Source organism: Camelus bactrianus, chromosome 1 (assembly GCF_048773025.1).
Source record: "Camelus bactrianus isolate YW-2024 breed Bactrian camel chromosome 1, ASM4877302v1, whole genome shotgun sequence".
Taxonomy (NCBI): domain Eukaryota; kingdom Metazoa; phylum Chordata; class Mammalia; order Artiodactyla; family Camelidae; genus Camelus; species Camelus bactrianus.
Window position 1 is genome coordinate 341,983 of NC_133539.1, and position 23,305 is coordinate 365,287.

A 23,305-nucleotide genomic window follows, 5' to 3' on the forward strand; every position below is an offset into this window, starting at 1 on the left:
TTTGGTGTGACTTCCCGTAGGTCCGGCTCACCCCTCCCCGCGCTACGACCGCACAGCCCTCAGGCGGGTCTGACGTCGTGTACGCCTCACAGGCCCTCGCTGTCCGAATGGGAGTCCTTGCTCCCAGCGGCCTCTTGCCCCTCCCGCCCTCCCCTTGTCTTCTGGCCTGAGGCTCCTGAGTGACCCCCACCTTGGTCCCCCAGCAGGCCTGCTTCTGTTTAATCCTTCACATGCTTTGGCCCGTGTATAGTTTCCCTCACTTTCGTTTTGTAGCTCACAGTTTAGTTGCAGATTTGCTTTTGCTTTTTCCTTTCTTTACATCTTCTTCAACACTCAAGTCCACAGTGTTGAAAGCCAGCTAGAAAAGGGGAAGCTGAGAGAGGATGCCCAGTTCTCTCTAGTGCACCCTGCCCCTAGGTGGCGCTGTGTGTGAAAACACGCAGGCGTGGTCTTTCCTCATGATGCCAAAATGGTGTATTTTCAGTCTTAGTTTCATTTCTTTCAGAAGTCTGCAGATAATTCATTTCAGCTGTTTAAGTGGGCGCATCTCACTTTTAAAGAGTATGGAATCGTTCAGGGTTTTTACATCACCGTGAATAACGGAGCCTTTGTGCTCACCACCAGCGCTCCGGACATTCATCTCTGGGCGTGCAGCTTGCCAGCTAGAGCCGCAGAGCGTCTTAAACAAGGAAGGGCGTGTTGGGTGTGGAGGTGATAGCCGCGCCTGGCGGGTGCGCGGCCCTCAGCGTGTCGTCCTCTCCGCAGCTCCCCGGTGAAGAAGCCGAGCCTCCTGAAGGCCCATCAGTTTGAGGGAGATCCTTTTGACTCGGGCTCCGAGGTCTCCGAGGGTCTCGGGCCGTGTGTGCCATCCCTCAGTGCCCTGATAGGTACCGTGGCTGAGACATCCGAGGAGAAGTACCGCCTGTTGGACCAGAGGGACAGAATCATGAGGCAAGGTATGGGTGCGCCTCGGCAGAGGGGGTCTTCCTGGGAGCCGTGCCCCCGTCTGCGGGGCTCCGCCGTCACTGAGTCTCTGGGCCTGTGATGCTCACACACGATCTCTTGCTCACTGGTCTCCCGAGGGGGTGAGTGTTGACGTGTACACAATGCAGAAATGCTTATAATTTCGTCTTATTTTTGGAAGAAAGTTGATAAGCCATTGATCCTTGCTAAATCAAAATAATTTGAAGGGTAATTTTTAGACATTGAGAAAGCACACGTAGAAAAGATAAAAATTTTCCATTTAACAGAAATCACCTATAAAATAAACTGTGAAAGATGTCAATCCAGGGGAAGATCTTGAACTCATCACACACAAAGGGCTGATTGCCCAGATATAGAAAGTACTGTAGAGTCAGTGTGAAAAAGACCAAATCCAGTCGAAAAATGAGCAAGAGGTCTGAGAAGGAAGCCTCAGGAGTTGGCTCTTAAGTGTGTGGAAAGTGTCCCTGTCACACAGCGGGAGAGGCAGACCACACCCCGGGCGTGGCGTGTCCCCAGCGGCCAGGTGCTGGCCGTGGGCAGGCTGTTCCAGAGGATGTAGGTTGGCAGTATCTTTCAGGCTCTGAGGACTCATGCCTTTGACCAGCATTCCCTGTAGGAGTGTTTCCCACAAGCATTCCCCATGTGAGTGTAGTTCGCTTGCAAGGTTGTTTGTGATGACAAAGATTGGAAACGGTCCACACAAAGGGATTCTAAACAGAAAGAAGACTGGGGTTTCTTTATGAAAATGGTCAATATTTATTGTGAAGTGGGAAAAGCAAGTGTTGGAAGTGCCTACCAGTTGTGTACGGAAAGGGGGCTAGGTGTGCGTGTGCCCATATATACGTGAGTGAGCCTGCTGGTGTGTGCATGAAGGTCAGGACATGTGGAAGGGTTGGTTGCTCATGGTGATGGGGCAGAGGAGGCAGGTGGGGGGCCATCTTGCACATTTTTGTACCTTTGGCACATTGAACCGCGTGGATGTATTTAAAACCTATTCAAAGGGTAGGCACCCTATTAACAGTGGATACTATGCGCAGCGACCAAAAATAAAAGGGGACAGCACACGTGCTCTTCTCTGCAAAGTTTTTTTAGAATTAAATTTTACCTTTAGGATTTTCTTCTTTGTAGAAGCTTGGATAAGTGGAATAATCACAGTGCCTCCTTAACACAGTAATAAAACCTGAAAATAATAAGAATAATATGTTATGGCGTTGACATGGTGATTTTCATATTCCAAAAATAAAATTATTACTAGATACCGGAATTTAAAAAAAAAAAAGTAAGATGTCAATGTGTTGAATTGTGAGGTCATTGCATTCCATTTCATTTAAGATACTCTTACAACTATTTCATTCTGTGGGTATTAATAGTGGTTTATTCAGGTCAGGACCCAGGTAACTTCCATTATGTGATTCCTGTTGTATTAAAAACGTGATGAAATACTGGCATGTTTAGAATACTGGTGTTTACCAAATGGACCCTGTTAGCAAGTACACCGCAGCAAGTATGTGAGCCCTGAGGCGGCGTTGGGGGCAGCAGATGCCCACGTGGGCCCCTCTGCCAGTGCCGGGAGGGTAGGCCGTGAGGATCTTCGTGACCTTGGTGTCCTGTCGCCCGGTGTGATAGGCTGTGCTTTCCTTTCTCTAAAGCCTGGTGTTTTTTAACGTTTTCTTTCCTTTCTTTTGTAGTTTGTGTGGTGTTTATTTTTATTTTTCCTTTTATCATCATGGAAATGCACCACTCTGGCGTCCTCATAACTGTGTGGTGCAGTCTTACTTTTTACTTGATGTTGTTCAGCACGAGTGAAAAGAACCGACCTGGATAAAGCGAGGACTTTTGTTGGGACGTGCCCGGATATGTGTCCTGAGAAGGAGCGGTACATGCGAGAGACCCGGAGCCAGCTGAGCGTGTTTGAAGTGGTCCCCGGGACTGACCAGGTGGAGTCCCGCGTCCCCGGGGCCCCCTCTCCAGGCTGCTGTCCCCGTTGGGTCTTCGGGGTGGAGGTGGGATGCGCTGGGGACGGAAGGCTTGCTTTATAATTTCTGTACACGTTGATCCTTGATTCGGATGTTTCCTCCTCTGGGGGTGGCGCGGATGTGCTGTTAACAACCATGTCACATTGTTCATGCTGTGAGGTGTGTGTGTGTGGCTGGACCACGTGGCTCCCTAAGGTGTAGAAGTAGACACAGACTTGTTTCATTTATTAAACTTTTTTTTTTACAGTTCTTTTCTCCTTTCACAATTTTATCCCTATCCTTTTTTTATGTTTATGTTTTGTGTACTTGAGACTATGCTCTAGAAGTGATCTGGCGTGACTCTTTTAAGATTTTATTGTGAGCATTTTCTTTTGTTATGGTAAAGTCTTCATAAGCACTTGAAATTTTAAATGTAGGCATATGATTTGATTGCTTAGCTCTTAAAGCTCCCCGTTTTGCAGCCATTTAATAGGCTGCTTCTAGTTTTTCAGTGTTGTGAATGGTTCTGTTGGGCATGCTGTGTGTGATGTGTCTGAGGTTCAGGTGGTTTCCTTCTGATGAACCTGAGGACGAAGAGCAGCAGCAGAGCTGCAACTTCCTTAAGGCTCCTGAGCGCGTCAGTGCGCGCGCCCAGATTGTTTCCCCAGAGCTCTGCACCATTTTAGGTTCTTTTGCTGTCTGTGAACTTGGCTTGCGTCTTCTCCTTTCCTGGCCGGTGGTTTTACGGCTGCCTGACTCGGGGTCCCCAGCACTTGTCCCGGCAAAGGCCAGGGCTCCTGCCCCCGGAAACTGAAGACAGCTGGTGGATGCCCGGGGCCCAGACTTGCTTCTACCCTCAGACATGTCTTCAGCCTCTTTCTGCAGGTGGAAGGTGCAGCTCCCCCACGCCCTGCTGCGCCCTGCCCCGAGGCCCTTCTTACTCTTTATATCTGTGTAGACTTAACCTGGCGTTTGAACATGGCTGAGACCGTTTAAAATCTTTAGCATCCTCTGCCTGTCACACCTCTGTCCTTGGAGCCAAGCAGGTGTATCTTCACTTACATTCCTTCTGCTTTTTGATGTAACAGCCTCTTATCGTCACTTCTTGTCATGTTTGCCAAAAACAAGTTCCTCAATTTGTTTTATTTTTGAATTTTGTCACCTCCAAAGAGAAATTTTATGTTTTAAACTTGTATTCTGCAGTACTGACCAAATTGGAGTGTGTGAGATTTCCCCCCTCATTTTAGGGCGCAGCAGCTGGAAGACTGGCCCAGCACCTGCCACCTAGCAGCTTGTTCCTATTTGCGCCCTCAGGTGGACCATGCAGCGGCCGTGAAGGAGTACAGCCGCTCCTCGGCCGACCAGGAGGAGCCGCTGCCACACGAGCTGCGTCCCTCCGCGGTGCTCAGCAGGACCATGGACTACCTGGTGACCCAGATCATGGACCAGAAGGAGGGCAGCCTGCGGGACTGGTACGACTTCGTGTGGAACCGCACACGGGGCGTACGGAAGGTACCGGCCACTTCCAAGAGGGGGCTGGAAAACACGTGATTCCAGAGTGAGGGCGAGAGTTCTTGTTTCTTTACTCAGTTACGTTTCATCTGTAACCAGAAACACGCTATTGTTTAAAACCAGTACAAAGCCCTGTTAAAATGTGCTTCAGGGGCTTTGCTTCCATTTAAAATCTGAGAAATTCAGGTACTAAGCGTGATTTTTCTAATAATGATTGATTCTTACAATGGGAATATGTTCATGAGATCTGTGTGTATACGATGTATACAAGGGTGTGTGTGTGTGTGTGTGTGTGTGTGAGTGAACGCGTGCATACAGGGCCGCCTGCGTGCGTGTGAACCGTGTGCACGTGTAACGCTCCGCCCCACTGTGCCCAGGACATCACGCAGCAGCACCTGTGTGACCCGGTGACTGTGTCCCTGATTGAGAAGTGCACCCGGTTTCACATCCACTGTGCTCACTTCATGTGTGAGGAGCCCATGTCCTCCTTCGATGCCAAGATCAACAATGAGAACATGACCAAATGCCTGCAGAGTCTGAAGGAGATGTATCAGGACCTGAGGAACAGGGGCGTCTTGTGTGCCCGCGAAGCAGAGTTCCAGGGCTACAACGTTCTGCTCAGTCTCAACAAGGGGGACATCCTCAGGTGAACCTCCAGACGCAGGAGCTCGCCTGGGCTGTGGGGGAGGGCAGGCTCTCACGGGGGAAGCGCTGCCAGGACGAGTGGTGCCGGTCGCATGCTTTCTCTGGTGTCCAGCGCTGGGACGTCAGTGGGAAGGCTGGGCAGTCCCTTGAGCTGAGCCACCAGGGGTGGAAGGGTCGGGGTGTGCACCGTCCCAGAGGGGACCCCAGGCGCTGCCGGAGAGCCCTCCCTCCTGTCAGCAGGAGAAAGTGAGACGGAATTGGCTCCGTGGGAAGAGCAGGCGAGGGGAGCAGGGCAGGAGCGCTGAGCGTCCCTGTCAGAGCTGCTGATGTGCACACAGCTCGGCAAAGATCTGAGCGGTAGGAGGGGAAAACTGGGGGAGAAGTGCTCAGCGTGGTTAAGAATGAATTTAGACCTTGCTCTGATATGTCCTTAGGCATTCGTAGGAGAAATACGTCCGAGTCCCCTGGGCCCCTGTTCCTGGTTTGGGGAAACTGATTCCCTGTTTGTGCCGAAACTCTTTCCGCTTGGCATTTTCTCTGAGAACCTGGCTGCAGAATATCTAGATTTGGGATTGATTTTAAGTTTTAAAATTAAGCCTCAGAGATAAACTAGTTATGGAAAATGGCTTTGTAGTCTTCATATGTGATAGGCATTTGTCCCCTTTCTTGAAAAATTCAGTCGAATCAGTTTATTTTTAAACAAAACAAAGCTAAACTCTCTCTTAAATGTCATCATCAAACACAGCTGGCAGGCAGTTGGCACTGAAGTAGCTCTTCGATCATCAGTTCTTAGTGTTGCTTAAATTTGTTTACTTTATGCATCATCGCTTTGAAGAAAGCCTTTTACCGATCCAGCCCAAGGCTGGCGGCTTTGACATTCGTGAACCGTGAAGGTATTGGCACACGTGACCATCTCAGTGAGGCTGAAATCTGTTTTATTATAAGATCTATTTTCATGGAAATTGTGTCTAATTAAAGATGAATTTTTAACTCCTGTCATCTCCTTTAATTAACAGAGAAGTGCAGCAGTTCCATCCTGCCGTCAGAAACTCCTCTGAGGTGAAATTTGCTGTTCAGGCTTTCGCTGCGTTGAGCAGTAATAACTTTGTGCGATTCTTCAAGCTGGTCCAGTCAGCGTCTTACCTGAACGCGTGTCTCTTACATTGCTACTTCAGTCAGGTGAGTGCTGTTGCTGTTGCTGCAGAAGGGAAGATCGCAGGTTGCTCTTCAGACCCGTGACCGGAGCGTCTCCGCAGGTCCTGGCTAAGTCTTTGCGGCGGCCCTGAGTGGATTCTGGTGGCACCCCGTTTACAGGGTTGGCGCTGCTGATCACCAGTGGACAAGACTATCCAATGGAAAATACTGTTCTCATGGTTCAAACGAGAAATTTCTTTAGAATGACCTAACGAGTTCAGCGCTGTCATCCGACGTGGAGACAAAGAAACCAAAAAGCAACCGTTGCACGCACAAATCCCTGAGCTAAGCTTCTTAGTGATAATCAGCCTTAATATTTGGAGCGAGCCTGATGGGTGCAGAGTTCATTTCAATAAATATCTTAAGCACCTGCTTTTTGTTGCCTACTGTGCTGTGCACTGGGGTTACAAAGACAGGGGAAGACTCGTCTCTCACCTGGTCTCACATTTCCAGTCGGGTCTTCAGCCCAGCCCCGTGAGGCACCTGGGGACGATAACAAGGCAGCCCCCAGGCCCGCCTCACAGCACGCCTGGTTCTGCCGCCGTAGCTGCGGGGGTGCAGGGGTGCCACCTGGAGTCCTCTCTGGGAGCCCCTGGGGGCCACTGGGTGGGGAGGGCCTGCCTGGGAGACCTCAGGAGCCCGCCTGGGGCTGCTGTTGTGACTCCGGGTCATCTTCCTTCTTCGGCCACAAGTCCTCAAGTGAACAGTGACTAGAGCACCGGCACTCCCCAGGCAGAGACTCTCTGCCTGTTGCTCATTGTCAGACCTGACCGTTTCCAGCAGGACTGAAATTCTGGAACAAGCGATGTGCCACGAGGGCATTCTGTAAAGTTGATAAATACAGCTAATGGTTCATATTTTTACAATGATTACTTAACGTTACTAGAATGTTGACCATTTGTGCCCATCTTAATAATTAAACTAAAGAGAAATTTAAGCGTTTTTTCTTTAGAAAAATGAAGCATTTCATAGCAGTGGCCCATGGGCCCAGTTTCTCCTGGACCTGCTCTCCTGCTTCCTCTGTCCTCAGCTGCACCTGCAGTGACACCTTCCGCCCCTCTAGCCCCCGGTGCACTCCTGCCGCAGGGCCTTTGCACTTGCTGTTCTCACTGCTGTTTTTCTCCTGCAGAGCCGTGCAGCGCTGCACCCCTGGGCAGGGCTGTCTTGGCCACCCAGCCTGTCAACGCCCTGCCCTCCTCCTGTGCTTCCCCTCTGTTATGCTGTCACTGTTAAACGCACTGCATTTTGTATATCCATCTTGTTCAGTGTTGGTCTCTCCAGATGTCAGCTCTGTAAACACAGGGACCTTGTCTGTTCACGGCTGTGCTCTCAGCACGAATGACGCCAGCCACGGAGTGAGCCCTGTGAGTGCTGGTTGGGCTGATTACAGAGCACTGAGGAGGGGTCTCAAAAGTTACCGAGTTCTGGACCAGACCACTTGTCCGCATTTTCATGTTTCCCATCTAGTTTTAAAGCACTTGTTATGAGGGTGAAGCAGTTTTGTCTCTGACTTTTGTTAAGTTTCACTTTGCACACCATGCTGTCGTCCCCGTGGTGGTTTTAGCAGCTACACAGCTTTTCGTTGCGTGGATAACACACAGTGCTCTGCCCGGCCCTGCTTCTGGGTGGCTTGTTTCCTAGTTTTCTTATAAATAAAGCCTTCATGGCCCAGCCTTTTCTGTGTGTGAAACTTTGCTTTGCATCGTTCTGGCATATTCCACTGAGCAGACAGCTTGATGAGCACTCAACCTGGGACCCAAGTGGCTTCCTGGGGGCCTGAGCCACCGCAGGAGCTGGTCCCTGCACCGGCAGGTCTGTGGTCATGGGGCACTTGACCCATGAGACCACAGCGACTTGGCTTCTCCTTTCAGATCCGCAAGGATGCACTCCGGGCACTCAATGTCGCATACACGGTGAGCACGCAGCGGTCCACCGTCTTCCCCCTGGACAGCGTGGTGCGTATGCTGCTCTTCAGGGACAGTGAAGAGGCCACGGACTTCCTCAACTGCCACGGCCTCACCGTTTCCGACGGGTAAGAGCCGAGGGTGGAACTGCTGAGCCGTCGCCTTCTTTCCCTTTTACCTCTGGTCAGGGCAGGGGAGCAGGGGAGCGCGCTAGCTGGCCTTTCATAAGCTGCTGAAGGACCTGACGGCAGAGGCTGGGGCCTTTCTCACTCCATCCCTTAGATTCCTCGCCGGCCGACCGGTGTCGGCAGGCCAGGCTGGGACTCTGCTGCAGTCAGGGCAGTCAGAGAAGCTGGTGAGACTGTGGACACCCCCCTACCCCCAGTGCCCCCAGGAAGTGGCCTCTTGTGTCCGGAGTGGGTTTCCTGGCCCGTCCCCCTCTCACTCCTCACCCCACCCTTGCCTGCTGCCTGCAGACCTGCCATCGGGATGAGCCAGGAGCTCGCAGGCGAGTGTCGCCCCTGCGGGGCTGCTCGCAGCTCGGCCAGGCGGCCCCGTGTCAGAAGGAGGTGGCGGGCTGGCAGAGTGGGTGCTGTGGGCCAGGCCGTGGGATCAGCCTTTGTTGTCCCCCTCGTTTCCATGTGGCCGTCTGGTGACGCAGTGACTGCTGGGCACCGAGAGGGTGGAGGCTGGCTTCTCACTGTGTGGCACCTCTGTGTGGCTCTTTGTGGTTTCGGTAGCTGTGTCGAGCTGAACCGGTCCTCGTTCCTGGAACCAGAAGGCTTATCCAAGGCCAGGAAGTCGGTGTTCATCACCAGGAAGCTGATGGTGTCAGTTGGGGAAATTGTGAACGGAGGGCCATTGCCCCCCATCCCTCGTCACACCCCCGTGTGCAGCTTCAATTCCCAGAACAAGTATGTCGGAGACAGCCTGGCCGCGGAGCTGCCCGTGGGCACTCAGAAACCTGGCATGGACGCAGCGGGTAAGTGAGGCTGTGGTTGGGAGGGGCCGGTCGTATGTTCCTCTGCTGCCCCTCATGTGGGGTCGTGGACACCAGCTCTGTGCAGGAGCGGCCTGACGGCTCCCTGGGCCACAGAGCTTAGTTCCCACTGGTGGAGCGTACCCTGCCCTGTCACTCCCCAGGGGGTGCCCGTGGCGGTCTGCTCAGGGAGGGTGGCCTAGGGGGTCCTCACTGCCCATTTTGGCTTGTCCCCTTGCAGGTGGTGGGGGAGGAGAGGAGTGTGGTGCAGAGGCGGACGCACCCCCGCCGGCTCTCCCCCCGCAGCCTCTTCCCACGCCTGCACCAGCACCTCTGCCTCACCTCCCGGCACTGGCCCCAGGTGCTGCGCCCAGCCTCTTCCAGGCCCCCGTGCAGCCGGAAATCCTGCCTGCGAAGCCTGGACCTGGGTACTCCGATGCGGTAAGGAGCCTTCAGGCGGGGCTCTGAGGAGCCTGTTGCGCACGAACACCCCGCGGTGTCTGATGTCCGGTCTGACCATTGTCTGTGGACTGAACCCACCGAGCTGGTTGCGTGTGTGGCCTAGCATGGTGGATCACAGGACCCTGGCCCACAGGCCCAGGCCTCTGCCTCTCAGACGAGGAGCCTGAGGCAGGTCCCCTGCTCTGAAGGGCTGTGGTAAAGCTTTGGAGGATAAACCGAAGGGTTTTCGTCAACCTGATGCTATTAAACCAGCACTGCCTTGCGCCACGGGCTTCTGGAGCGGAGAGCTCTGTGCACGTGCCTGTCTCTGTGGACCCCCGTACACTCCTGTAGTGTGGGCTGTGTTGCTGGTCCATGGAGGGCCTTGCCCACAGTCACTTAGCCTCAAGTGGCAGAGCTGAGGCCACCCCACCAGGTTCACCAAAGAGCCCTTGTCTTCATTGACGCCATCAGAGCAGTACCTGTTAAGTGCTCCCTGCCCCAGCGCTGTCCTGCGCCCCTTACGTGTCTGCCTTAAATGATGCTCGGGTGAGCTGGGAGACACATCGACTGGGGACATGTGAGATCACAGACAGCACTGCATGCCCGCTTGTGGGCATGTTCCTGGGGTCAGCATGCCCCTGACGGGTGGTGCTGGGGCCAAGCAGGGCCTGTTCACTACACAGGTCATGTGACTCAATCTCGCCGCCCTGTTGCTTGGGCAGACACTGGGCACCACCCCCCTGGGTGTCAGGGAGGCCTGAGGAGGAGAGTGAATCTGGACCACAGCAGCTGTGGATGTTGGATGTGGGGGGTGGCACTGGGGCCGTCGAGCTGGCGTCCAGGCGGGACATTCTGTAGTGTCTCTGTGGCTCTGTGCCCTTGACTGCAGAGTCAGAGTGTTTGGCTGTAAGCTGAGTCTGGATTGAGTCAGTGTTTCTCATGGCCTGCGCTGCTGACCCCATCTGACCTCTCCTTAGGACCTGGCCCAGGTGGTGGACGAGCTCATCCAGGAGGTTCTCCAGATGGACTGCGAGGAAGTTGGTGCCGCCGGGGCAGCCTTCGCAGCCACAGCCCTGGGGTAAGAGCTCTTGAGCGTCTACACTCTCGGGGGCCACTCTCTGCCTCTAGATGCTTCCTCCTAAAGCTGCGCTCAGTCTTCAACAGGAAGCTGCCGCTACCCACTGGCACAGGTGTACATGTTGGTCTTGCCAACTAGGTGGGTGGAAGTCCCCAGGTTCTTGACCTCCTGAATGTCACTGGTGGGTAGCTTCTGTCTGTATGCTTTTTGAGAAGCATTGGATTTATTAACGTTGTAAATTAAAAACGTATTTTTCTTTAAAGGTTAAATATGACTTAAAAATCTAGTAATGATTAGTTCATTCTGTTAAAAAATAAAAACCCTCACTTGATCTTGGATTAAATTTCACTTTATAAATTTGACAGATTAAATTCCCTGAAACATCTTATACCATTTGTATTTTGCACTATGATGAAATTTCCTTAGGCATTTCAGTCTTCACTTATAAATTTTATATATCCGATTTTGTCTAATACTTCAAACATCTAGTCTTGTTAAATTTAACAATCAAAAATCTTTCTAAAATCAAGTAACTTTTGTAGTTAATAGTTAATTAAAATCTGGTAAATTTACTAAATCAGACTTCCCTAAGGATTTCAAACGACTTTTAAAAATCCTAGTAGACGTAAAATGACACAAAGATATGGAAGGGCATTATTTCACCCGTACAAATGTAGTTTACACAGAAGGCTTGATCTTGTTCATACTCTTGTTCATTTTTTTAATGCTAGAGATAGGTACATACTGTATGTGACGGAGCTAGAACTAAATAGGATTTTCATGGGCTTAATAATTTTTTTAAATCTGCGTAAGATATGTATAATAAAATTGACCATTTTAACCATTTTTAAGTGCACAACCCAATGGCATTACGCATGTTAACACAGTTGTGTGTCTTTCACCACTATTTCCATGTCTGTTTCTGAGTGGCACCCTGTTAAACGTGTGCACATGCGTACACACGTACACCGACCACGTTCCGTTTATTCGCCTGGGCTCGCGTTGTTTCCGCCACTCGGCTGTTGTGAGTAACACTGCTGTGGACACTGGGGCATGGGTGGCCGAGTCCCTGCTTTCAGATCTCAAGGGCGTCTGCCTGGGAGTGGAGTTGCTGGATCATATTTTCTATTTAAAATTTGGGAGGAAAATCATCAGACTGTTTTCCATAGTGGCAGCACCATTTTTGCATCGCCACCAGCAGTACACAAGGTTCCAGTTTCTCTGCGTTCTTGCCAACACACGCTATCCTTTTTTTCTTTTTTTAAATAGTAACCATCATAATGTGTGAAATGGTAGTGCATTGTAGTTTTAATTTGCATTTCTTTAATGACTGGTGATGTTGAACGTCTTTTTATGTAATTACATTTGGGCCACTTGTGTATCTTTGCAGAAATGTCTGCTTAGGTCTTTTGCCCTTTTTTGAATATTTCTGGTTGTTGAATTGCGGGGCGTTTTTCCCGTTCTGGGCATTAGTCCCTTATCAGACACATGATTTGCAGGTTTTCTTCCCATTTTGTGGGTTGTCTCTTCACTCTCTTGATGGTGCTCTTTGATGAACAAAAGTTTTCAATTTTTATGTAATCCAATTTATCTATTTTTTTCTTTTGTTGCCTGTGCTTTTTGTATTGTAGTCAAGAAACCATTGCCAAATTCAGTGTTGCGGAGATTTTCCCTTTTTTTTCCCTAAGAGTCTTATAATTTTAGCTCTTAAGTCTAGGTCTTTGATCCATTGTTACTGCATTTTTATGTATCGTGTAAGATAAGTATCCAACATTTTCCTTTTGTGTAGGGGTATCCAGTTTTCCCAGCACCAATGCTGAAAAGACTGTTTTTCCCTTTTTGAACGTCCTTGGCACCCTGTTGGAAAGCATTTGACCATACGCATGAGGATTTCGGGGCTCTCTGTTCTATTCCTTTGATCTGCATGTCTGTTTTCATGCTAGTACCACGTTTTTTACTTGATTACTGTGGCTTTGTAATAAGTTGTTATGGAGTTTTGAAATCACAAAGTGTGAGTCCTTCAACCTTGTTTCGACTTTGTTTCTCTTTTTCAAGACTGTTTCCCTACTTGGAGACCCTTGAAGTTCCCTGAGAATTTTAGGATGGGTTTTTCTATTTCTGCGAAAAGTTACGTCGGGGTTTTATTGGTGATTGCGTTGCGTCTGTAGATTGCTTTGGGTAGTGCTGACGTCTTAACAATATTAAGTCTTTCAATCCATGAACACGGATGTCTTTTCATTTGCTTATGTCTTCCTTAACTTCTTTCAGTGGTGTTTTATAATTTTCATTGTACAAGTCTTTCATTTCCTTAGTAAAATTTATTCCTAATTATTTTATTCTTTTTGTTGCTTTTGTAAATGAAATTTTTTCTCAATTTCACTTTCAGAACATTTGTTGCTAGCATACAGAAATGGCATTGAGTTTTGTGTATTGATCCTTACATTCCAACATAGCTGAATTTTTTTTATAATAGGTTTTGAGTGTATTCCTTCGGATTTTCTATATATGAGCATGTCACCTGTGAATACACATAGTTTTCTTCTTCCTTGCCAGTTTGGATGTTTTTTATTTTTTCTGTCAAATTGCTCTGGCTATAATTTTCAATATGGTGTTGAATAGAAATGGCGAGTAGGGCGCTCTGCCCTGTTCCTGGTCTTAGAGGGAAAGCTTCCTGGCTTCCACCGCGGAAGGCGGTGTTGGCTGTGGATGTGTCATGTATGGTCTTCATCATTTTGAGGAAATGCCCCTCTTTTTCTAATTATCGAGTGCTTCTGTCATGAAATGGTATTGAGTTTGTCAGATGCTCTTTCTTCATTAATGGAGGCGATCATTTTATTAATGTGATTGTATTATAGCCATTTTCACTTGTTGAACCACTGTTGCATTCCATGGATGAATACCACTCCATCGTGTTGTATAATCCTTTCAATATAATTGCTTAATTTTGGTTTGTTAGTGCTTTGTTGAAGATTCTTACTTCAGTATCCATAAGGGATACTGGTGTGTCGTTTTCTTGTGGTGTTTGTGTCTGGCTTTGGTATCGGGCCAAGGAATGCTGGCCTTACAGATTCGTTAGGAAGTGTTCCTTGTTCCTCGTTTTTAAGAAAAGTTTGAGAAGGATTGGCGTTGTTCTTGAAGTGTGTGGTAGAATGTGGTCTTTTCTTTGCTGGGAAGGGTTTTAACACCCAAACTCTACTAATCGTGCGTCTGTTCAGATTTTCTGTTTCTTTCTGAGTCATTTTTGATAGATTGTGTGTAACTATGTGCTTGATTTTTATGTTAAAAGGCTAATAAGTGTTTTTTTCCTTGCTGGTGTTTGAAGTTTAGTGATATGATTTGCTTAGCTTTTAGTTATTCTAAAATTCAGAACAATATCTGTTTGCTCCATTAGGGTTGCCAGTGCTGCTATGGAGGAGCTGTTAACAGCTGCAACCACGGGCATTTTGAGGCACATTGCAACCGAAGAAGTGACCAAGGAACGGGAGCGGAAGGAGGAGGAGAGGCGGCGGGCCGAAGAGGAGAGGTGAGTGCGTTGTGCCTGCGCGGCACACAGGGCTCGGGGTGTGGACGTTGGGGAGCCCGCCCTAGCCTGGCCACTCCCGCCTGGTCCCCTGCGCTGGGGTCAGGCCTGTGCTCAGCCCGCACCTCAGGCACTGTGGCCGCGGGAGCTGGAGCGGGGTGGCTGTGTGGCCGTGTGGTGCGCCCAGGGAGTCAGGCCTGCCACTCCGGCGGCACAGCGCAGACCCCGCGTGCGAGCTCCCAGAATGTGCAGCACTCAGCTCTCCTGCCCTTTTCATCCTGCCCTTAGGCTGAAACAAGAGAGGGAACTGCTGTTGACCGAGCTGGGCCAGGGCCTGGCCGCAGAGCTGACGGAACTCGTGGTGACGGAGTGTGTGAGGGAGACCTGCTCCCAGGTGTTGAAGTGAGTGCAGCGCCGGCCTGGGCTGGAGGGAGTGGGACGGCTGTCGAAGCGCGGTCTTGACAAGAGCGTATCGTCTGATTTTCCAAACACTGAAATGCTGTCCCTGCTTCCAGAGAGGGCCTCTCTTTCCCACTCATCCTCCCGTGGACCCTGCCCGGGGCGTGAGGACATGTCTGTTAGTGGGAGAACGTGCTGGTGGTCTTCTCCGCTCAGGTTACTGGCCGTTAGTTTTTCTCAAGTAGAAGATCCTTTCACTTATTTTGAACGTTAGAAGATTTCCTTGTATCATCTCACTTAAGAACGTCATTAGTTTCAATGCCAGGCTTCAGGGAAGAAACAAGTTCAGTTGTGCAGGGAGATCTGTCCTTGGGCTTAAGCTCCCCTGAGAGCCCTGCCGCCTCCGGTGCAGGTGGGGAACACAGGAGGCGAGCGTGCTGTTGAATTAGTTTCTTTCCATTTCCGTTAACTGGGGGTCTAAGCGAGAGACCTCACAGTGATGGGTATTTGTCTGTTCTTAATCCTGGGGAGAGGCATTAGGAGATGAGTAAGACCCAGGACTCACTGACATGCAGGGAACCCCAGGGCTGTCCCACCCACCACAGCGGATGGCTGTTGGAAGTGGGTCTTGCCTGTTTAAGTGTCTTTGATTTTGGATATCTATCTACCTACCTGTCTATCCATCCATCCATCCGTCTGTCCATCTTTATTTTTTCAGTGGGGCGACTGGGGATTGAACCCAAGACCTTGTGCATGCTAAGCACACGCTCCACCACTGAGCTGTGCCCCCTGTGCCTAAACACCCTGGGTAAAGGCCTGTGTGCTCCCTTGGCGGATAGGACTCTCAGACGCTGGTTTACCTACTGACCGCTGACACGTGACCTTAGTCTGTCCGCCTCAGCGGTTGCCCTATCAAGTAGTGGAGACTCATCTAACTGCAAACATCAGATATTGCTGATGAGAAGATACTTCATTATCTTAATGGTCATTTAAAAATTAAAATTTCTAACTACTTTTTTAAGGTAAATATTTGCTTCTTGCCTATTTATAAGGGCCCTGCTGGAGCTGTAACCTGGCATCCTGTGCCATTTAGTTCCTTTTCCTCTGTCTTGCCAGATGTCTGTGCATTATATAAAGTGAAAATCTTAAAGCTTTTCTTGCAGCAAAGACATCGTTACATTTCAGTATCAAGGACGTGGACTCCTGCACTTCTGAGGCAAGCCCTCGGCGTGGGGTCTTGGGTGCAGCGTCTCCCATGCACTTGCCCTCTTCCCTAGGAGTGCAGTGGAGACAGACCAGAGAGTCCGCATGGCCCGCTGCTGTGAGGATGTCTGTGCCAGCCTGGTGGGCTTGTTTCTCGGGGAGGAAATTTTCCAGACTGCAAAAGAGACCCTCCAGGAACTTCAGTGCTTCTGCAAGTATCTCCAGCGGTGAGCGCCATGTCCTTATGGATGAACTCAGTGTACACAGGGAGAATCTTTTACAAAGATTATACTTTCAGAAACAGTTAATCATCCACACATAACAGGTTGCTTCCTGAAGGGTATAAACTAAGGGGATAAATGAGGAATTAGACTGGGAAGGGGGTGGGTCTGTATTTCAACAAATACTCACAGGCAGCTTTCTGTTGTTTACCCTGTGTGCTGACGCACTGAGGTGGCTGTGAACAAGCCAGGTTACGTCTGCACACACGCATGTGGATGAATTTCAGAAACATGATGTGTGATGCCAAGCAGCAGTTCTTAGGGAAATATGTGCAACAGACAGTGAATGTCACACTCAGTAGGCTCTTTTGGATTTGTGTACAGTAGTCTAACCCTCAAGGAAGGACGGAGAACAGTGACATGAACCCAGCGTGACGGTTTCCTGTGGGGCGAGAGGGCACGTGACTGACTGGGGCTGTGGGCGGCAAGCGTAGGTCCGGCCACCGCTCCTCAGCTGGACAGGAAGGTGTGGGTGTTCGCTTTGTCGTGAATCTTTAAGATGGGTGCACGTGTGTTATGTATGTTGTGATTCATTTCACAATAACGTTTAAAATAAGGAGCAGTGCACTTGGCAGCTGCAGCTGTATACAAGGGAGTTCCGTGAGGAATGAGTTCCCCTTCCACCGAGACTCTGTCTCCCTCCTCGGAAGCAGCAGCTGCTTGTGTGCCCAGCCAGAAACCTCTGCCCTCTGTGTGGTGCTCGGCACGGTGGGCACGCGTTCCCTCCCCTGTGCTGAGCTTTTCCCAACTCCCTTTGGCAAGAGGCGGAGGCCTGACTGCGGCAGCTCCGTGGCCCTCCTGCACTGAGGTGTGGCGTTGCCAGAATGCACCACGAGTGACCCCACTGGTGGACTTTCACGTGGCTTTCTCTCTAGCTGAAAAAGACCTGAACATATTGCCAGAAACCGTTTTTTGCGTGTTAAGCTGGAGGTGTTTGAACCGTGAAAACACCCAGTGATGACGCTTTGGTTTGTGCTCCAGGTGGAGGGAAGCTGTTGCCGCCCGGAAGAAACTGAGGCGCCAGATGCGGGCCTTCCCGGCGGCGCCCTGCTGTGTGGACGTGAACGACCGGCTGAAGGCTCTGGCGCCCAGCGCAGAGTGCCCCATTGCTGCGGAGAACTTGGCCAAGGGCCTCCTGGACCTGGGCCATGCGGGGAAAGTGGGCATCTCCTGCACCAGGTCAGTGCCCAGCCTGCCCAGGGCCACCAGTTGCCCCAGTTGCCCCAGCCGGCTTTAGAAAGAGCGGGGATTACCTTGTGTGTTTATGAGGAAGGCAGGTGGAGTCTGGGAAGGTGGAGACAGATGCAGGTTACTGTGGACGTCCGACTTGCTCTCCCCGCCGTGAGTTCACACGCATTTTCCCCTAAAACACTCCTGGTCCTGCTCATCAAGTTTTCCCTGGACTTACCTTTCTCCTCGCCTCCCTGGCTGAAGGACACATCCCGTGCACACTCGGTGGTGGAGCCAGAGGCCCCCAGGGACCTTGTTCCTCCCCACCTGTCCCCTCTGCTTCTCTGTCGTTCCCGCTGCTGCCTCGCTCACGCTGCCCTTTGTCTTCTGCGGCAGCATTTTAGCAACTCCTGCTCGCACCCTCTGGTCACTCCACTCGCAGGGCTCCCGCCTTGCATCCCCCAGGCATGGCCCTCCCTGCCTCTCCTCCCATCACCCTGAGCACACCCGGCTCCCTGCTCGGGCCCTTGCTTCAGCTGCCTAACCCTGGTCGTGCCGGGTGTGGCCTCTCTCTTCAGGCCACACCACTGTCACCTCTCAAGGGGGGGGCCTCCCAGTGGGGGCCTGAGGAAGGGGCTGCAGCAGCCCCCGTGCTGGGGTCTTGAGGTACACCTCGTCCTCCCCGGGGCTGTCACAGGACATTCTCTCAGAGAGCCATCTCCATGGGTTTCGTTCGGCTCTAACAACAAACTTCATGTGGTTGCCTGTTCTTGGCATCTGTAAGCAGGGTGGTCAGGGCGTTCAGGGTTCTCTCTGACCCATGGTGGCCTCTGCCTGGCCTCCTTGCAGACGGGGCTGCTTCACCTGCATCAGGACGGCTCTCTGCCCCCTCCCTGCCCTTCCAGCGCAGCCCCTGCCCCCTAGTCTCCCGTCCACCCCTCCCCCTTTCCACCCTGCATGCTGACAGCTCCTTTCAGCCGAGGCTTCTGCCCTTGTCCCCAGCTCAGTGTGGGAACTTAACCAGCTCCATCTGCCATGCTCAGTGCCTCCTGTGGCTCACAGGGTGCCAGCTGCCCTCGCTAGGCTGGCCACCCTGGACTCACCCACCTGTGCTCACCACGTCTGCTGCCAGCCCTTCTCTCATAGCCACCTGTCTGTCTGCTGGCTCCTGCCCTTGGCCATACACCCCGGCGTCCTCACCACCACAACAGGGTCGGGCCACCTCACGTCTCTAGCTGACGCCCCTGTGTGCTGCTCCCTGAGTTCCTTGTGGTGGCCCACAGCCACCCTCTGGCTGCCCCCCAGCCTGGGCTCGTTCTGTGTACACACCAGGCCCACTGCTGACTTGGAACGGCCCCAGAACCGTCACGCTGGCTCCCCTTCCTTCCTTCAGGTCTTTGTCACGTATCACCTCTGGCCACCCCGTGTCAGTCCACGGCGTGCCCCGGCGCCTGCCCGGCCGCCCCCTGACAGGCCCTTCTCTGACAGTGTGCCTCCTGGAAGGGAGGGTTTCTGTCTGTTGAGTGCTGATCTCCCGTGCTTGGGGGATCTCGGAAAGACTGCTTAGTATCTGTGGAGTGAACGAGTCCTCTGACTACACTGTTTCTTTGTCAGAAAAAGTCCTCTTGGTCTCCAAAGTGTTCCCACTAGGAGACGCTCACTAGCCAATTACTTTGCACTCAGAACATCAGTGGATGCTTCTCAGGTTCATCCCGCAGGCACTGAGCAGGCTCAGCAGGCTCAGTGCTGCCCTTTCTTTGTAGGTTACGGTGGCTCAGGAACAAGGTGGAGCGCCAGATGAAGGTCCAGCACTTCCACCAGCGCCTGCTGAGGTCTGACCCGCCCCCGCCGTGTGTGCTCCCCCGCTGTGTGTGCCGCCCTGCCTGGGGCCTGGCACAGTGGCTCACCTGTGGTGCTCTGTCCTTTCTAGTGACGCAGCGTGGGCGCCCCTGGACCTGCCGTCCCTCGTGGCCAAGCACCTCCCTGGGAGGCGGGAGCGTGTGTTTTGGAAGCTGGTGCTGATGTTGCCGGATGGAGAAGAGCAGCCCCCAGGGAGCCCTGGCAGGTCAGGACGGGGTCCCTCTGACGGGCGTGCTGCCGAGCAAGCGGCCTGGGCGGTGGGGCGACTTCTAGAGCGAGGGGCAGCAGGGCGGCGTGCACAAGGGTGTGGGTGTTGGACCCGCGTTCCCCTCTCACGCTGGGTGCCCTGACGCATGCTTTCATTTTGCTGCTTAGTCTTGCAGGCTGTTTTTCTGTGGTTTGAAGTTGATGCTTTGGATTGTTCACATTTTTGTTCTGTATACTTGGCAACAGTCTTTGTGCAAAAATATTTAAGACTTGATTTTTGTGTAAAGCTATGCTAAGGTTCACTGGTTTGAGTCTGCTGTAATTCGTACTCATGGGGAAGACAGTTTAGTTTGTTTGCTATAGTTTAGCTTTTGGCATTTAAAAAAAAATCCAAAAAGTTGACATGGCATTATTTCCTGTAACCAAATTGCTTCCAGAAACCATACTTTTAAGTCAACTACAGAACATGTTACTTTTCTTTAGATGTAATTCACATGTCATCAATTTCACCCACATAACGTGCACATTCATTGGTTTTAGGGTAATTGGGCAGTTGTATAACCATCACCACTGTCTATCTGCAGGATATTGTTTCACCTAAAAAGAAACCCCACGCCCACTAGCAGTCACTCCTTTCCTCCCTACCCTTGGTCCCTGGCAGCCACTGATCTGTTTTCTGTCTCTATGCCTTTGCCTATTCTGGACATTTCACATAAATGGAACCCAAAAATATGTGGTCTTCTATGACTGGCGTCTTTCACTTAGCCTAAATTTTCTAGGTTCTTTCATGTTGTTGCATGTGTTAGTCCTGCATTGTTTTTGTGGCTGAATACTTGATTATGTGAACATACCACATTTTATTTCTCTGTTAATAATTTGATGGGCATTTTGTGTTGTTTCCACTTTCTGGTTATCATGAATAGTGTTTCTGCGAACATTCGTGTGTAAGTGCGTGGACACAGGTCTGCAGTTCTTGGTTATATACCTAGGAGTGGGATTGCTAGGTTGTATGGTAAACTCTGAAGACCTTTTCTAGTGCTCAAAATCTTTTTAGTGCTTCAGAAACTTAAATCACTATAGAATAAGTGCCCTCTCCTCGTCCCCAAATACATAACCCAGTAGCATTCCTAACTCCATTTAAATCACAGCCTGTTTTGTCCAGATGCCTCAGCTTCACAGTCAGGTTTGTTGTTGGCGGATCTGCATCTGTGTGGTTCTTCTCTTTCGTAGTTCACATTCAGAATTAGACTCTTCTTCACGTGTTATTTCCTTTATTCACAGAGTTCTAGCAAATTGGTTAAAAGTCAAGTTCATGGGAGGCGATGGCTCAGTGGATGACACAGACCCCGATGCTGGTGGGATCCAGACACTCACACTCTCTAACACGCTCAGCAGCAGAGGGGATCGGACGATTTCCGTCAGTGTGTGTATAAAGGTGAGTGGCAGTCACTTTGTGTATTTACTCCCTTGATTTTCTTATTTGCACTCACTCCCACACACCACTACGATCATGTAACTGCCCTGGAGTGGTTTTGAAACAGTGTGGGAGGCTCAGAAGCAAGTGTCACGTCTGTTCCTCCTCACGTCTTGTCAACATCTCATGGACACCTGCTTGGTGTGAGACCAAACTAGATTCTCAGGAGTGCAGCGAGCCCTAACTCCCTTGAGTCATGGACCTCTTTGAGAAGTTGATGAAAACCCAGAACCGTCCTGAAAAATGCGTTCTGCACATAATTCAGAAGCTCTGAACAACATGGGTCTCTGGTAATTAACCCAGGAGGGATGAGAGACAACATTACACAAAAATGCAGTGACTTTACAGCTCACGTGGTTTGCCAGCTGCTGACATCTTTGCTTCAATGGCTTCTTGGCACATTAGGTCATACCAAAAGATGGATGGATTTTAATCCTGTGCAGTTTTCTCTGCCTTGGTCCCAGCTGGTACATAGGTTCAATATTGGGCATTTCAGGTTAGTTGTTTTTGTCTTACATTCAGGTTGTCCACAGGTTTGGATTATAAGGTCTTATTTTTGTTCTTTAAGGTGTTTGTACAACACTGAGCTTAACTGATTCCCTGAGAGATTCTTGTTTAATGAGAACCTGTTTCCTCATTAGATTCAAACCTGCATAAGTGAATTTTAGGTCTTACTGCGTGTGTTCAGAAATGAAACCAGATGTGTATTTTATTGACTTAGAAAAAAGAGCAGTGCAGGTAGGAAGTGTGGGCTTCAGGGTTGAGCAGATCTAGTGTTAATAGCTGCTCCTCCTGCCAACTCTTTGAGCTGGGCCTGTGCCTTCCACAGTGTGCTGACCACTGCGTCAGAGGCTCGTGAGGGCCGTCTGGGCTGCAGGCTCAGAGCAGGGCTCGGTGGAAGTCGCCCCTCCTGCCATGCCCTGACTGGCAGGCCTCCGCTCCAGGCCTCTCCCCTTCCTAACAGAGTCCCCTTCGTGGCATGCCCGGACATCTGCATGCGACACTGCAGTCCACGTCCTCTGTCCTTGGAACTTCTTCAAAGTGTAGTTTGATTATAGGGCTTTTGTTTCATTTTTTTTTCCATGTTAATACTATTTATCATGTTTCCTAAATGTGAAAGTAATACATGTGTAAAACTTCAAACATATGAGGAAACATAGAGGAAGTATAGAGTTAAGAGCCATCTGTGCTCTCACCATTCAGGGAGAGCAGAAACATCTTGAGGCATATTCTTCCCTTTTTACTATGATGATAAAGTCAGACTTTACCTACAGGATAAGTAATTTGTTCTTTTTGCCTTTATTCTTAAGTTAAGTCAAAGTAATACTTTGATGTTGTTAAAAAGTCAGATAGCACCACATGATTTATGATGAGAAATCACGGCCCCTGCCCCCTCCTGGCCCTTTCCCCAGGATGTCACGTGCTGACACTGCCATTTTTCTATCCACTTGAGATGTTCTCTGCTGACTTCTCATTAAAATCAGCGTGTTAGTTATCTATTGCCACATAACAAATTACCTCCACATGTAGCAGCTTTAAATAACAAACATTTGTCACTCATGGTTTCCTGGGGCAGGAGTCCGGGTGCGGCTTAGGTGAGGCCTCTGGCTCAGCACTTGCCACTAGGTAGAGTTCAGGATGTAGGCCGTGGCTCCAGTCTCCTCGGAGAGGTTGCTCTCACTGCGGGCCGGCCGTGGCCAGGGGCTTCCTTGGTTGCCTGCCACCTGGGCCTCTCTGTGAGGCGGCTCACGACAGGGCAGCCGACCTCCACGAGCTGAACAAGTGTCATAGTCCCTTTGTAACCTCGTCTTAGAAGGGGCTTCCCATCGCTTTTGTTTGACTCTGTGTGTCAGCAGTGTGTCACTGGGCCCAGCCCACGCTCCTGGCAGGTGGTTGCGCAAGGACCGCAGCACCAGGAGGTGGGACCGTGGGCGCCGCCGTGGGGCTGCACACCCCCGGGTGAGGCGTGAACTCTGACACCACGGTCCCGTGCAGCCTGCCCCGTCTCCCCAGGGTGCTCCCCAGGGTGGCTCCACTCCATATTGTCTCAGTAAGTGGGGTCACACGTTGGTGGCTGGGTGAAAGCTGTTTGTCCCAGAACCAGCAAGTGTCCTGTGACTACGTGTCTTCATCTTTTGCAGGTGGGGGTTGCCTCATTACCTCACCTTGGTAGTTTTACCTTCATCTCTCATTAACATTCCCCTAAGTGTGCGGCAGGTGGGCTGTATGCGTCTTAGAGCTTTCCAGGTGTTCTGCTGCTTCATTTACCCCTCCCTCTCAGAAGGGGCCATCCTCCTGCTCTCCTCAAGCTGATAGCGTGTCCCTGGGTGTGGCTGCCGCTGGGGCCTCCATGCCAGTAGCACAGTGCGGCTCTTCCACCTCCCACTCGGACCTTGGGCGAGTTCCTTGTGTTTTTGAGTGTCTTCTGGGCATGGGCACTTTTACTGAGGAGGAAACTGAGGCTCAGAGGAGTTACAGTAAATTGCCTCAGGCCAT

The 23,305-nt window shown here is 50.9% G+C and overlaps 1 protein-coding gene across 5 annotated transcripts in view; it reads left to right on the forward strand.

The window, feature by feature from the left end:
- MCM3AP (minichromosome maintenance complex component 3 associated protein) overlaps positions 1-23,305 on the forward strand; it is a 40,256-nt gene that overhangs the window by 5,015 nt on the left and 11,936 nt on the right. For all 5 annotated transcript variants that reach the window (XM_074373261.1, XM_074373436.1, XM_074373387.1 and 2 more), the window contains 16 exons: positions 766-956; positions 2,782-2,921; positions 4,254-4,451; positions 4,829-5,097; positions 6,113-6,275; positions 8,162-8,322; positions 8,935-9,176; positions 9,415-9,614; positions 10,595-10,695; positions 14,087-14,218; positions 14,504-14,617; positions 15,892-16,044; positions 17,080-17,277; positions 19,032-19,100; positions 19,199-19,333; positions 20,617-20,770. In XM_074373261.1, coding sequence (XP_074229362.1) covers positions 766-956; positions 2,782-2,921; positions 4,254-4,451; positions 4,829-5,097; positions 6,113-6,275; positions 8,162-8,322; positions 8,935-9,176; positions 9,415-9,614; positions 10,595-10,695; positions 14,087-14,218; positions 14,504-14,617; positions 15,892-16,044; positions 17,080-17,277; positions 19,032-19,100; positions 19,199-19,333; positions 20,617-20,770 — 2,620 coding nt within the window. The remainder of the gene's footprint in view (positions 1-765; positions 957-2,781; positions 2,922-4,253; positions 4,452-4,828; positions 5,098-6,112; positions 6,276-8,161; positions 8,323-8,934; positions 9,177-9,414; positions 9,615-10,594; positions 10,696-14,086; positions 14,219-14,503; positions 14,618-15,891; positions 16,045-17,079; positions 17,278-19,031; positions 19,101-19,198; positions 19,334-20,616; positions 20,771-23,305) is intronic.